The sequence below is a fragment of the Dreissena polymorpha genome, chromosome 1 (genome assembly GCF_020536995.1).
Source record: "Dreissena polymorpha isolate Duluth1 chromosome 1, UMN_Dpol_1.0, whole genome shotgun sequence".
NCBI classification, from domain to species: Eukaryota; Metazoa; Mollusca; class Bivalvia; order Myida; family Dreissenidae; genus Dreissena; species Dreissena polymorpha.
In genome coordinates, this window is record NC_068355.1 from 75,340,836 (window position 1) to 75,354,961 (window position 14,126).

Consider the following 14,126-nt stretch of genomic DNA (forward strand, 5'->3'; position numbering starts at 1 on the left):
TAGAAGTCACATTTTATGCCCAATCTTCATGTAACTTTGTCAAAATGTTTGTCTTGATGATATGTTGGTTGAGTTCAAAAGTGGTTCTGGTCCGTTAAAAAACATGGTCGCCAGTGGGCAGGGCAGTATTCCTTATTTGGCTGTAGAGAAAGCTTGTTAACACTCTAGAGGCCACATTTCAAGGTCCAAATCTTACAAAAACCTTGTAAACACATGTAGAATTAGCATTACTTGCAAATGTTTGTATTGCAAAAAAAAACATTCAAATGGACATTACTCAATCAGAATTAATCATATGCTCACACTGCAAAAGTAAACAGAAGAGAACCAATCTAATATGCTCTACCGGTAAGCAATAAACAAGGCCTTGTAGAAAAAGGTGAGCGAACTAGGGCCATCTTGGCCCTTTTGTTTTAAGAAAGCATAAGATACACATGGCCCTACTTGAACATGGTCCTGGACTGGTTAGTCTTAAGCCAAAATACTAAAGATGGTTGCCAGTACAGGCAACCAAGTATAAAACGTAAGTTTCCATCCCTGTAACACGCAGTGGACTATTTTCATTAGGCAATAATGTCAGGTTAAGTATCTCTGTAACACGCAGTGGACTATTTTCATTAGGCAATAATGTCAGGTTAAGTATCTCTGTAACACGCAGTGGACTATTTTCATTAGGCAATAATGTCAGGTTAAGTATCTCTGTAACACGCAGTGGACTATTTTCATTAGGCAATAATGTTAGGTTAAGTATCTCTGTAACACGCAGTGGACTATTTTCATTAGGCAATAATGTCAGGTTAAGTATCTCTGTAACACGCAGTGGACTATTTTCATTAGGTTAAGTATACTCTTCCTAGCCAATTATTCTTTCTTTGTGTGACCAACATAATGCACTACTTTTAATTATGTAAACTATATCTCCGCAAACTATTTCTTGGCGCGGGTTGCATGTAATTCTCGATTTTTTAGTCATTTGGGGAATGGTAGTGGTCTGCATACCAATTTTCAAAACACTGATATTAACCTTACTTGTTCTTTCGAACAACTAAAAAATGAAATGGTATAAATTAGCATTTTCCTGGACAACTAATCATTAATGCGCTTCAAATATTTATTACTCTAGATTAAACTCACAGATTAAAAAATGAAATGGTATAAATTAGCATTTTCATGGACAAATAATCATTAACGCGCTTCAGATATTAATTACTCTAGATGAAACTCACAGATTAAAAAAACAATTCGTCTTTAAGTCTTTTCTTTATGATTTTTAAATTATTGTTTGTTGTATTATTAGTCGCAAAATTGTCAAGTTTACAATACATGTATGTACTGATTTATGAATATCTGTGTGCAGGCATCCACTCTGGCAGTGTGGTGGGTGGGGTAGTTGGACGACGTATGCCTCAGTACTGTCTCTTTGGAGACACTGTGAACACGGCTTCCAGAATGCAGACCTACAGTCTGGTAATTAAACAAATAGTTTTAGCTCACCTGAGCATAATGTGCCACGGTGAGCATTTGTAATCACCTTTTGTTCTTTGTCTATAATGTCAATCTTTACTTCACGAACACTCTAACAGGAACATGTATTTCCTAATCTTCATGAAACTTCGTCAAAATATTGTCCCTTGAATTCTCCTTCAAGTTGCAAACTGGGTCATTTAGGGTCAAAACCTATGTTACTTGGTAAAATTAAAGACAAAGTTTGTGAAAACTATATAACTTATACTTTGTTCCTAATTATCCTGAATTTGCTCAGAACATTTGTTTGTTATGATATCTTGGCGGAGTGAAAACATTTTTTCATTAGTTGAAAAACATGGCCACCAGGGGCAGGGTTTAAAATTGTTATCTTTCATGAAAAGCTGACAGGCTTTGGGCAATTTCCCTATACTGAAACCTTAAGAACACAATTAAGTAATATTTTTTGTCCTATCTGCATGAAACTTTTCTCAAATCATTTGTTCCAACATTTACTCATACCAGTCTAAAAATGGTACCCTAAACATTACAAAAGCAGAACTAAGAAGATTTAGTTTTGTGGATCTCAGGTGTAAATTAAATTTAAGTACCAATTCAATTCCACTCATGAAGAGTTGCACAGGAAAGTCTGAGAATGTTGAAAAAGAATTGGTTTAATCCATGCACACGTGATGTAGTAAGAAAATCAGAAAAATGTTTTGTTCTGGCAGCTCACAATCTTTATATTGCCGTATCTAGTGTACATCCTAAATATATATCTTTTTTTCTTGGGATGTTTTGCTTTATGGATAAACAAGCTCTAGGTTAAAATGAATATCAGGGGAAAATACATCTTGCATTAAGAGACCACAAAAGGGAGTAACCAAAAGAGATCTCTTAATAAAATGGTCTTTAAAAAAAGACGAATTCAGACTAAAGTAAATTCATTGTCAGTTTCAAATTCATAGACCGATTCTGTGACACAACTATCTTGTTTAAAATTTTAATTACAATGTATATAAAATAATCCAGATATTAGTGTATTTAATTAGTGTATAGTGTATTTAAACATATGCTATTTTATAAATAGTATAATAAATCTAACTAAACACTATTGCCGTTTGGGGATAAATTTGTTTTAAGAATTTCGTAAACACAAACGTACGTCGTTCGCCATTTTTTGGAAAAGTACAGGAAGTGTGTATATCGGAACTACACGGCCTTTCGCGGAAAGCCGAGACAAATGTATTCATTGTTTCAAAGTTGATGCTAAGTAATTATGATTGCAAATAATTGGCACTGAACATGCGTAAACCACATGTCGTGTTCAATATCAACGCATCGGGTAGTTCACTTAACCCTTAACTCCACTTTTGTTCTCAGTAAATCAATCGAAAGGCGGAGTTATGCACGTTCTGTTACGCGATTGGTTAAGCTTGTTGAGTTAGAAAAACGAAGCCCTTTTCAATCAGTGAGAAAATATTGTATCATGGCTTCTTGACAGGAAGCGGCTTTCCTTTGATTACATCAAACTGACAGTAAATCAGGGATCAAGTTTGTCCCTTAATGATCAACAGATTTTCAATTGTACCACAACGTGGTCGCTAAATCCAATATTTGGACATCAAAATACTCTGAAATCAGCGGTTGCTGGTTGGGTAAGACAAAAGTCGCACTATACAAGATCAAAATAGATTGAAAACGCTCCGGTGGAATTCAAAGTGGTCTCATTAGACACAGGTTGCTTAAGTCAAATGGTCGCATACACAAGATTGACTTTATGTTTATTTCTGGGGTTTGTTTGTTGATTGTTTTCGAAACATTTTGTTTTAAAAGGACATTGTCCGGTACACAAGTATTTTTTTTGATAACTACTTTCAACCTGTTATTTAAAATATGATGATGTTAAATGAATTAGAGCAGTTTCTCTTTGTGATGTTCACTCTTTCCCGCTGATATGATTTTCAGCCCGGCCGTATCCACATAAGTGAGACATGTCGGGCATGTCTGAAGGGCTCCAAGCTGGTCACCATCCTCAGAGGTACAGTCAATGTCAAGGTGAGTGGTATAAAACAGTGCCCCCGGGCGGCACAGTGGGCGACTGCTAATGGGATGCTCATTTATAAGAATTGTATCCAAATGCGTAAGTCGTCAGGCCTATGTTTTTGCAGAGCTCTTCGGTAATCTCTATTTCTGGAAAGGTGTTTTTACATGGAAATGTTAAACATGAGAATATTGCTTAACTGAGTAGGATTTACTAGGTTTAAAGTGTAACATATAATAAAGCTTTGTCTTTCATTTTAAGGTATCTTACCTTAGAAAAGAATTTCCTTAAAAGCTTCAAGAATAGCAGCCCAGATATTAAACAGAAAGGTATATTTCTAGGTCACAATAAATGTATAAACCATAAAAGTCCTTGACAACTTACATAATTTCTAAACAAATGTCAACATTTAATGCAGTTAAGTTTATGAATTAAATTTAATACATTAAAACTTCAATATCAAAATTTTACAGTGTGTAATGTAACTTGCAGAATGGTATTGATTACTGATGGTGCAAACTTTTAGTTCCACATTTTAAAGTATTTTTAAGTGAAAGATATTTTTGAAATTAGTAAGATATGTGTTGGACTTTATTTTTGAGAAAGATACTTTACCGTTGAACATTCACCACAGAGTACTAGATAAGCATTTGATATACTGCAGTATAAACCTAATATTATTGAACTTCAATTTAAAAAACGATGCTAATAATGAGTTTGCTGTTTGGTGTCTTAAACATCTAATATGGCATAAAAGATGTGGAGACTGAATATTTTGTACCTAATAACTTTCATGGGCATTGTTCTATAGCAGTGTATCATAATTGGCACTTATTGAATTGACACAGGTTTCCCTAAAATGATACAAAATAAAAACTATGAATACCTTTTAATTGGATCATTAGTATTATCTTTTTTTTCATCTGCATAAGGTATGCATGATACCATTGTCTTATAATAATTGTCACACATACAGAATGAAAAAATTATCTTAAATTGGTACACATGCGTTATGAAACAATTGTCTATCATTGGTTCGCATGTTTAGTGAAACTATTGTCAATAATCCGTATACACATGCCTAGTGAAACTATTGTCTATAATCGGTACACATGCCTAGTAACACTATTGTCTATAATCGGTACACATTATTCATGAAATCATTGTAGATAATCGGTTCACATGCCTTATGAAACCCTTGTCTATCATTTTTGCACTTGTCTTTAACAGGTACACATGCCAATTTAACCAAATAAAGCAAAGTTAATGGTCCGCTAGCTTCTAGCATTCATCTGCATGGCTTTATGACTGTTCTGATTTGTGAATGGATTACTGGTAATGCAAAGTGGCAGTATTTTAACAACATTCAACTATTGAAAAATTCATTAATTAAAGAGGAAAATGTGTTGATTTGTTTTTGTTAGGAAAATTGAAGTAACATAAGATAATTGTTTCTGTAAAAAAAGAGTGTGTCCAAAAGATCAAGAGTGTCCAAAAACTTAGAGAACTTCGAGTAGTAGAAGCATTTTCAGTTGTAATTCAGTTCAAACATTAAAGATAATCATTATGTTTAATATATGGAAATTGCAAATCAGTTAAATTTTGTAAAAGTTGCAACTTTAGCTCAAAGAAACATGCAAATCAAAATCTGTTTGAACCATGACAAATTAAATTCAGTGTAATACATGAATATTGCATCTGTAAGTAAAGTGTGAGAAAAAACTATACAATTTTTGAGGTGTAGCATCTCAAGTCAAATATTGGCTCATCAATCATTTCGACAGTTGGCTTTCTGAGCCTTTCAAATCACCTGTGTTATCTTTAAGCTGTCTACCAATCTTAAGTGCCTTGTCTTCATGCATTTATCAAAGCAACTGGAGATGAGAATTGTATTTAACATTTCAATTAAATAGTGTCTATGATCAAACCATTTATCCCACCTCCTCTGGTGATTTAATTTTTTTGGGGTAGAAGTTGAAATGATGGTTTGCAGTATATTGACATCAGCAGAAGCATTAAATTGTGTTGTTTCAATACAGGATGCACATTAAAAAGCAGTTAAATGTCCACAATTGATTATTTTCATGGCATCCATTAGTCTTTTTGATCCAGATTTTCTTTAGATGTCTTGCCAATTAAGTCATATATCAATTATAACACTTGAGATGTAATCTCAACAATGCACAACAGCTATGTTTCTGTGAAAAAGATTATTAATCTATCTTCATAAATCAAACCATTTTGACATGTTCTCTAGTGAAAAAACATGGCTGCCAGTGGGCAGGGCATTTTTCTCTATATGTATATAATGAAAACATGTGAACACAGTAGAAGTCACATTTTTTGCCCAATTTTCATGCTCAGAACATTTTGTTTCCTTGAAACGAGAGTTGAGTTCAAAAATGGTTCCTGTCAGTTGAATAACATGGCTGATTTTTAGGTCAAAGGTCAAGGTCACGATGACCCGAAATAGTAAAATGGTTTCCGGATGATAACTCAAGAACGCTTATGCCTAGGATCATGAAACTAATTAGATACATTGATCATGACTCGCAGATGACCCCTATTGATTTTCAGGTCACTAGGTCAAAGGTCAAGGTCATGGTGATCCAAAGCAGTAAAATGGTTTCCGGATGATAACTCAAGAACGCTTATGCCTAGGATCATGAAACTTCATAGCTACATTGATCATGACTCGCAGATAACCCCTATTGATTTTCAGATCACTAGGTCAAAGGTCAAGGTCACAATAACCCGAAATAGTAAAATGGTTTCCGGATGATAACTCAAGAACGCTTAGGCCTAGGATCATGAAACTTCATAGGTACATTGATCATGATTCGAAGATGACCCCTATTGATTTTCAGGTCACTAGGTCAAAGGTCAAGGTCAGGGTGACCTGAAATAGTAAAATGGTTTCTGGATGATAACTCAAGCACGCTTATGCCTAAGATCATGAAACTTCATAGGTACAATGATCATGACTCGCAGATGACCCCTATTGATTTTCAGGTCACTAGGTCAAGGTCACGGTGACCTGAAATAGTAAAATGGTTTCTGGATGATAACTCAAGAACGCTAATGCCTAGGTTCATGAAACTTCATAGGTATATTGATCATGACTCGCAGATGACCCCTATTGATTATCAGGTCACTTAGTCAAAGGTCAAGGTCACAGTGCCAAATAACGTATTCAGACAATTGCTGTCAAGGTCACGTGACTCAACTTAGAAAAATGGTTTTTGGATGATAACTCAAGAATGCTTACGCCTAGGATCATGAAACTTCATAGGTATATTGATCATGACTTGTAGATGACCCCTATTGATTTTCAGGTCACTAGGTCAAAGGTCAAGGTCACGGTGACTCGAAATAGTTAAATGGTTTCCAGATGATGAGCGCTTATGCCTAGGATCATGAAACTTCATAGGTACATTGATCATGACTCGAAGATGACCCTATTGATTTTCAGGTCACTAGGTCAAAGGTCAAGGTCGGGGTGACCTGAAATAGTAAAATCGTTTCTGGATGATAACTCAAGAACGCTTATGCCTAGGATCATGAAACTTCATAGGTACAATGATCATGACTCGCAGATGACCCCTATTGATTTTCAGGTCACTAGGTCAAAGGTCAAGGTCACAGTGCCAAATAACATATTCACACAATGGCTGTCAAGGTCACGGTGACTCAACGTAGAAAAATGGTTTCTAGATGATACGTCAAGAATGCTTACGCCTAGGATCATGAAACTTCATAGGTATATAGATCATGACTCGCAGATAAAATAATGATGAAACTTGACAAGGATGTTTGTCTGGACAATATCTAGGTCAAGTTTGACATTTGGTAAAGATTGAATCTCAGGTGAGCTAAATAGGGCCATCTTGGCCCACTTGTTTCATAGAATGAACTGAGCGATTTAACATTTTATGTGCGACATACTGCACTATTAAGGGTAATAAATAACATGTCAATAAACAAACTAATAAAGCAATAAATCAGTACCTTTGTTGTTACAAAGAGGGTGTACCTCAGGTGTACCTGATGATTGGCGCTGTTGTTTAGTTTTAATCTCGAAAACTTAACAACCGATCTTCAGGGAGTGGGTGCTATTATCAAAGGTGTAATTGACACATTTATCTAACCAGCGAAAATCAGTTGAGACATTGGAGTGTTACTTTGATGTTTTGTTAACCAATATCCTACACTAATTGCTAGCAAAAATAAAGTGTTTATACATAATAATCACAAAGGGGGCGCGTTTATTTCACCCCCAATAGGTATAATATGAGCCGACACCTAAAATGTGATTACCGGTATTTGTGAAAAGTTCCAAGTTCATTGAGCAATCGTAAACACATTGATATTAGTTTTACCAGAATACTGCACCCCATTATCATTCTGTTTCTGCGTCGGCATCGATCCGCCGAATCACGCTGTGTCTTGACACGCGGCGATTTGCCTAGTAGAAATATGTACACATTTGATTGTATACTGTAACAAATGTTAAATAATTTTCAAATTAACGAATCAAAGAATTTCAAATTAATGAATATAAAAAACTGATACAGATAATACCCTGATATTCTTATTTATATGCGATTGTTTTAACATTATGTCAGCTTCTCTGCATACTTCATACAGTTACCATAGAATGTCTTCTGTCAAAACAATGATTTTGTAGGTCAGTAACCATATCAAAGAAATTTACACAGTTTAATCTCGGAAACGAGACTTGCTTTAAACATTGAAAAAACAAATGATATCTATTTGCATAAGTGTTGCTAAAATACACAGACGACACAAATATAAATAATGTTGACCATTTGAATAAAATCAAATGTTGGTTTATTTTTAAAATGATTACTTTGACTTCGTCCAGATTTTCAGAAAATGACTTGTGTACATGTGCTTCTAAATTTAAATTTACACATTGCTTCAGGTGATGTACGTGTGTTTAGTGGGAATACTGCCGTCCTGATTGGGCTGCTATTTAAGTTGTTTATTGGTCGTTGCAGACAAGTATGAACTGTACACGACACTTGTGTGCAGTCAGTATACAATACAATAATTGTTTACTAATGAAGGAACTGAAACAGCGTAATGGTAAAGATACAGCGTGTTTGAGTTATATTTTATTAAGAGGAAATGTCAATGCCAAGTAATTCGCAAGATACCACGGTAATTTAGTTCAAATTCACAAGGAAACTTTTAATGGAAATTAAAATTAATGATCTCAATATTGTACCTGCTATAAAATGTTTATTTACAAATAATAAATATGGACAAAGAAGTTCATATAATACGATAATTACAAACAGTTATGAGTTTTCCATGGCTACAAACTGTTAATTGCCTTATTAAACACGCAATTATCACTCCTCCAGGTGCGGTATCCTACAGCTAGGTGTGAACACGGTTTTGTTTTATACACTGCGTTTAAAAAGACAGAAAAAACTGTAACGGTGTGAAATACATGTTGAAATTTGAAAATAACAATGCTAACAATCCCATATTGTTCTCCATACAAATTAATTTTATTTTTCGGGGAGGGGATTGGCTTTGATAGCTTATGTCTGAAGGTAGTTAATCTACATTTAATAAACTTTATGATTTAGAACTTGTAATCAGTTTCTATCCAAGGTAAATTATAGTTAATAAGAGTGTTCTCGGAGTGACTCGGCGTCACATCACCAACAATTTCCTCGGCATTGTGCCGAGGCGTGTCTCGGCAAACAGACGCGGCGACTCGGCAACAAACGCGGCAACACGAAGAACAGATGGTTGATGCCGAGTCGACAAAAACTTGTTGTCATACTCCGCGGATCGCGGAATTTATTGGTTTTGCCTGAGCTGTACTGTACCTTGTTGATAAAAAAAGAATTTTCCGTCAATAAAATGCAATTACTTTACCACTTTACCCCTTAGCAGCCAAACTGGGGGCACTATTATTTTGATCACTCCTTCATTTTAATACGATAGGGGCGCGTTTATTTGGGCAGGAGCGTTTATTAGGATAAGGACGGTATAATAACTTAATATTGTTATAAGTAGTTTACGTCACTAACGATGCCACCACTACTATCTGAAGCAAGTTTTATTGAAGAAATTTATTAAACTTATTTCATTAATAAACATCAATTACAAAATTATTTAAAAAAATGAAATCATTTAATGATTTAAACATGATTTAAACTAAACAGTGTTACCCAACATTTGCTCATGTAGGCAGTGAAAGTTTTTTGTCCTTGCCATCAACATCCGTGCCATGGCAGTGAGGGTTTCCAGAAACAGGTGGTCTTGTTACCAAGGCAAGCAACAGTATCAGCCACAAGCTAGTGGACAAAGTCATTTTCTTGACCATATGGACACTGTTGTTTTGTGCATATTCTGCATAAACATGTTTGTTATTGCACTAGTTTAACAATTGTTTAAAAAAATATATATTAAGTTAATTTTGTTTAAACAAGGGCTGTTTGTAAAACATGCATGCCCCCCATATCCGTTGTAGTGGCAGCCATTGTGTGAATATGTTTTTTGTCACTGTGACCTTGACCTTTGACCTAGTGACCTGAAAATCAATAGGGGTCATCTATGAGTCACGACCAATGTACCTATGAAGTGTCATGATCCTAGGCAAAAGAGTTCTTGAGTTATCATCCGAAAATCATTTTAATATTTCGGGTCACCGTGACCTTGACCTTTCACCTTGTGACCTCAAAATCAATAGGGGTCATCTGTGAGTCATGATCAATCTACCTATGAAGTTTCATGATCCTAGGCATATGCGTTCATGAGTTATCATCCGAAAACCATTTTACTATTTCGGGTCACCATGACCTTGACCTTCGACCTAGTGACCTCAAAATCAATAGGGGTCATCTGCAAGTCATGATCAATCTACCCATGAAGTTTCATGATCCTAGGCGTATGCATTCTTGAGTTATCATCCGGAAAACATTTTACTATTTCGGGTCACCGTGACCTTGACCTTTGACCTAGTGACTTCAAAATCAATAGGGGTCATCTGCGAGTCATGATCAATCTACCCATGAAGTTTCATGACCCTAGGCGTATGCGTTCTTGAGTTATCATCCGGAAACCATTTTACTATTTCGGGTCACCGTGACCTTGACCTTTGACCTAGTGACCTCAAAATCAATAGGGGTCATCTGCAAGTCATGATCAATGTACCTATGAAGTTTCATGATCCTAGGCCCAAGTGTTCTTGAGTTATCATCTGACAACCACCTGGTGGACGGACCGACATACCGACAGACCGACCGACAGACCGACCGACAGACCGACCGACATGAGCAAAGCAATATAACCCCTCTTCTTCGAAGGGGGGCATAAAAATTAAAACAGAATGAACAAAGAAAAACAACATAATTGTGAGCAATATGACACTTATGTAATGTTAGCTGCCCAACCAAAAATAAACTAATGACACACGAAAATGAACATTGTGTAGTCCTTATAACTTTTAACTTGTATGCTTTAATGCAGGACAAATACATACAAACAAAGCATACATTCACACAATTTTAAAGATATTTTTTTTTAAGAAACTGATGTTATCAGCGCAAGTGATCTCAAATTACTTTCATTCCTTTAGAGTACATGTATGAGATGTATGACATGTTTAAAATATACTATACTTCAAACATTTTTACTACTATTAAAAAAGATGTTTCTGTTTACTGGTTTATAACCTGTTACGGCTAAAGGTTATCCGGTTAATGTGTTTTTGACCTTTTGCATCCCTAACTACATTTTAGCAGACAATATTTAAATAGACAATGTCTACCAATGACAAGGAAATGAAACATGACTCGTTAAACTTGTCAAAGATGTCAATGATTCAAAAGATAGATAGCACATAAATGGTTACAGCATTAGAGCGTAAAACACAGATAAACACATGAAACTCACACCTATAATTATTCTCATAAAACAATAGATTTTTACTCTTAAATTGTGAAATACCCCAGTTATTATTTGTTTATGTTGTAATTACTCTGATTGAGAAGACGAAAACCATTTTATATGTATATTCCGCTGTTTTAATGATTTAAGAAAAAAAAGTATATTTTATACTGAATTATCTGTATATAAAGCCCACAAGTTATTAGTTTTGTGTGACATATTTTCTGATCTATGTAAATACATCAAAAAAAGCTTTTGATATATGAAATACACTACTAAATAATAATGCTTAATTAATAACTTGCACTACCGAATTGATATAACATATCTTTTCCTGCCATTGATTGTGGCTATTTGTATTTATTTTCTTAAATGACATTTGTATGATATTAATTGTTATGTTGTTATACACCTATTTACATGACAGAAAATTTTGTGAATATTTAAGTATGAAGACGATGTACTGTTGTATAAGTTTGAATAAAAAATGTCTGTCTGGCTATCTGTATAACCCAGATCCCGTGTTATATTGGATTCCATGTTATAACAGAGCGTGTTATATTGGATTCCATGTTATAACAGAGCGTGTTATATTGGATTCCATGTTATAACAGAGCGTGTTATATTGGATTCCATGTTATAACAGAGCGTGTTGTATTGGATTCCATGTTATAACAGAGCGTGTTATATTGGATTCCATGTTAGAACAGAGCGTGTTATATTGGATTCCACGTTATAATAGAGCGTGTTATATTGTATTTAGAGTGTACATGGTTTGTCCAATGCCTTTTTTATTGCTTCTCCTACCAGATAGTAAACGTGTGGTGTTTACTTGACTTTTATTTTCTTTTGATAATGAATGACAAATCAATTAGGATATGACACATTGTTCATCTGATTATTTGATGAAGCAATTCAGTGATGAATTTCAATTTAGGTATGAACAGAAATAGTTGAGAAGAATTTTGTGGCAAATGAGGCATTTTTTAAACAAATAAATACAAAGCTAATAATGTACTGTACACACAGATAGTTATTTACGAAGACACCCACAAAATTACCGGCAAAGTAACACTTTGCATTGGAAAATGTTTAATGAAATATTGGTAACAATATTCATTTACTTATTTTTTTTTTATGGCAGTTAAATGTGTGTTGGTAATAGTGTGTTATATAAAATCAATTGTCAGAAAATGATAGACTCATTTTTTTCTACATAAGTTGAAATACCTTTACATTTTAATTTGTAAAATAATTAATGATACTCATTGCTTATTTTAGACTAAAATTCCAAGTTGAAATCAGAATGGTTGCTTTTGAACAACTTATGTTAGCAGAGAATTTGGCTTTTGAGCAAAGAAATTTTGTTGCAAGTACCGTCAAGATGTAGAGTGAATGTTAAAACGATATAAACTGTTACCACTTTCTTGTTCATTTGGCTAGATATTGAGCAGCATTTTAACAATCAATAAATAATTAAGGGTATAAAAAGGTGAAAAGTACCTGTCTCGGCATGGACGTCACCGTCTTGATTGTCATGTGATTACCCCCTCTGACATCTAGGTTTAATTGGAATCTTGCTTACATAGTCAAATCTTTGAAAACCTTTGTTAACTCTCTACATGCCACATGAATGACTCAATCTTGATGACACTTGGTCGGAATGTTTATCTTGATAATATTCTCACCATCTTTGAATTTTGGAAAAAAACTATGTTACCAGGTAAAGTCTTCCACGCTTGAAGTAAATTGAATTCATGACCTTCTTGTTACCATTCCACATAAATGCTGCTGGCACAAACAACCCATGCTACCACTCTTAGATACTTACCTAGTTGTTAAACCTTGCTTTTATCTTGACCTTACTTGGACTAGTAGTAATTGATCATCAGTGAAAGATAATAATTATAGATATAAACATTTTGTCAGTCACAAAGATCTTCTCCTTCAACTCTTATTTTACCATTCCTTATAAACGGATATCTCCTTATCTCCCTTGATCATATATAAACTAAGACTGATTGAAATAGGAAATTTGGGGTTAACCAGTTGAATTGTTTCATCTAGTAGCAGCATTAAAAGAGAGCATATAAAACACTGACTCTTGTTGCGATTGGAATTAGACGTCAGCTGCACTCTGGGAAAACTCCGCTTATTAACCCTTTGCATGCTGGGAAATTTGTCGTCTGCTAAAATGTCATCTGCTGAATTTCTAAAATTAGCATTTTCTTCGATTTTTTTCAAAGAATACTATCAGAAAAGCAAACAGTTTGGATCCTGATGGGACGCCACGTTCTGTGGCGTCTCATCTGGATCCAAACTGTTTGCAAAGGCCTTTTAAATCCGGTTCCAGCGCTAAAAGGGTTAAGCACATGCGAAAGTATTGCCCCAGTTTAGCCTGCGCAGTCTCCACATGGTAATCAGGTATCACACTTTCTGCTTTACAGGAATTTTTAGTTTAAAATTCCTTCTTAATAAAAATCCAGTGTAGACGAAAATTGTCATCCGTGATAAGCCTGTGTGGACTGCAAAGGCTTATGTCGAACGATACTTTAAGTCCCCTTATGCACGGGCGTTAATCATGCGCGCCACCTCTTTTTTGAGATGCATTAATAAATGAGCCAATGCTACTTCCGAGGTGGCGCTCAGGCCCGGATGTTTTGAAATTTAACGGATAATTTTACAG

At 34.8% G+C, this 14,126-nt stretch overlaps 1 protein-coding gene across 1 annotated transcript in view; it reads left to right on the top strand.

Annotated features, from left to right (window-relative positions):
- Nucleotides 1-14,126, top strand: part of LOC127835576 (soluble guanylate cyclase gcy-33-like) — a 74,127-nt gene that overhangs the window by 50,832 nt on the left and 9,169 nt on the right. Inside the window, exons 9-10 of the mRNA XM_052362015.1 lie at nucleotides 1,358-1,467; nucleotides 3,433-3,522. Of these exons, the coding sequence (XP_052217975.1) occupies nucleotides 1,358-1,467; nucleotides 3,433-3,522 (200 nt within the window). The remainder of the gene's footprint in view (nucleotides 1-1,357; nucleotides 1,468-3,432; nucleotides 3,523-14,126) is intronic.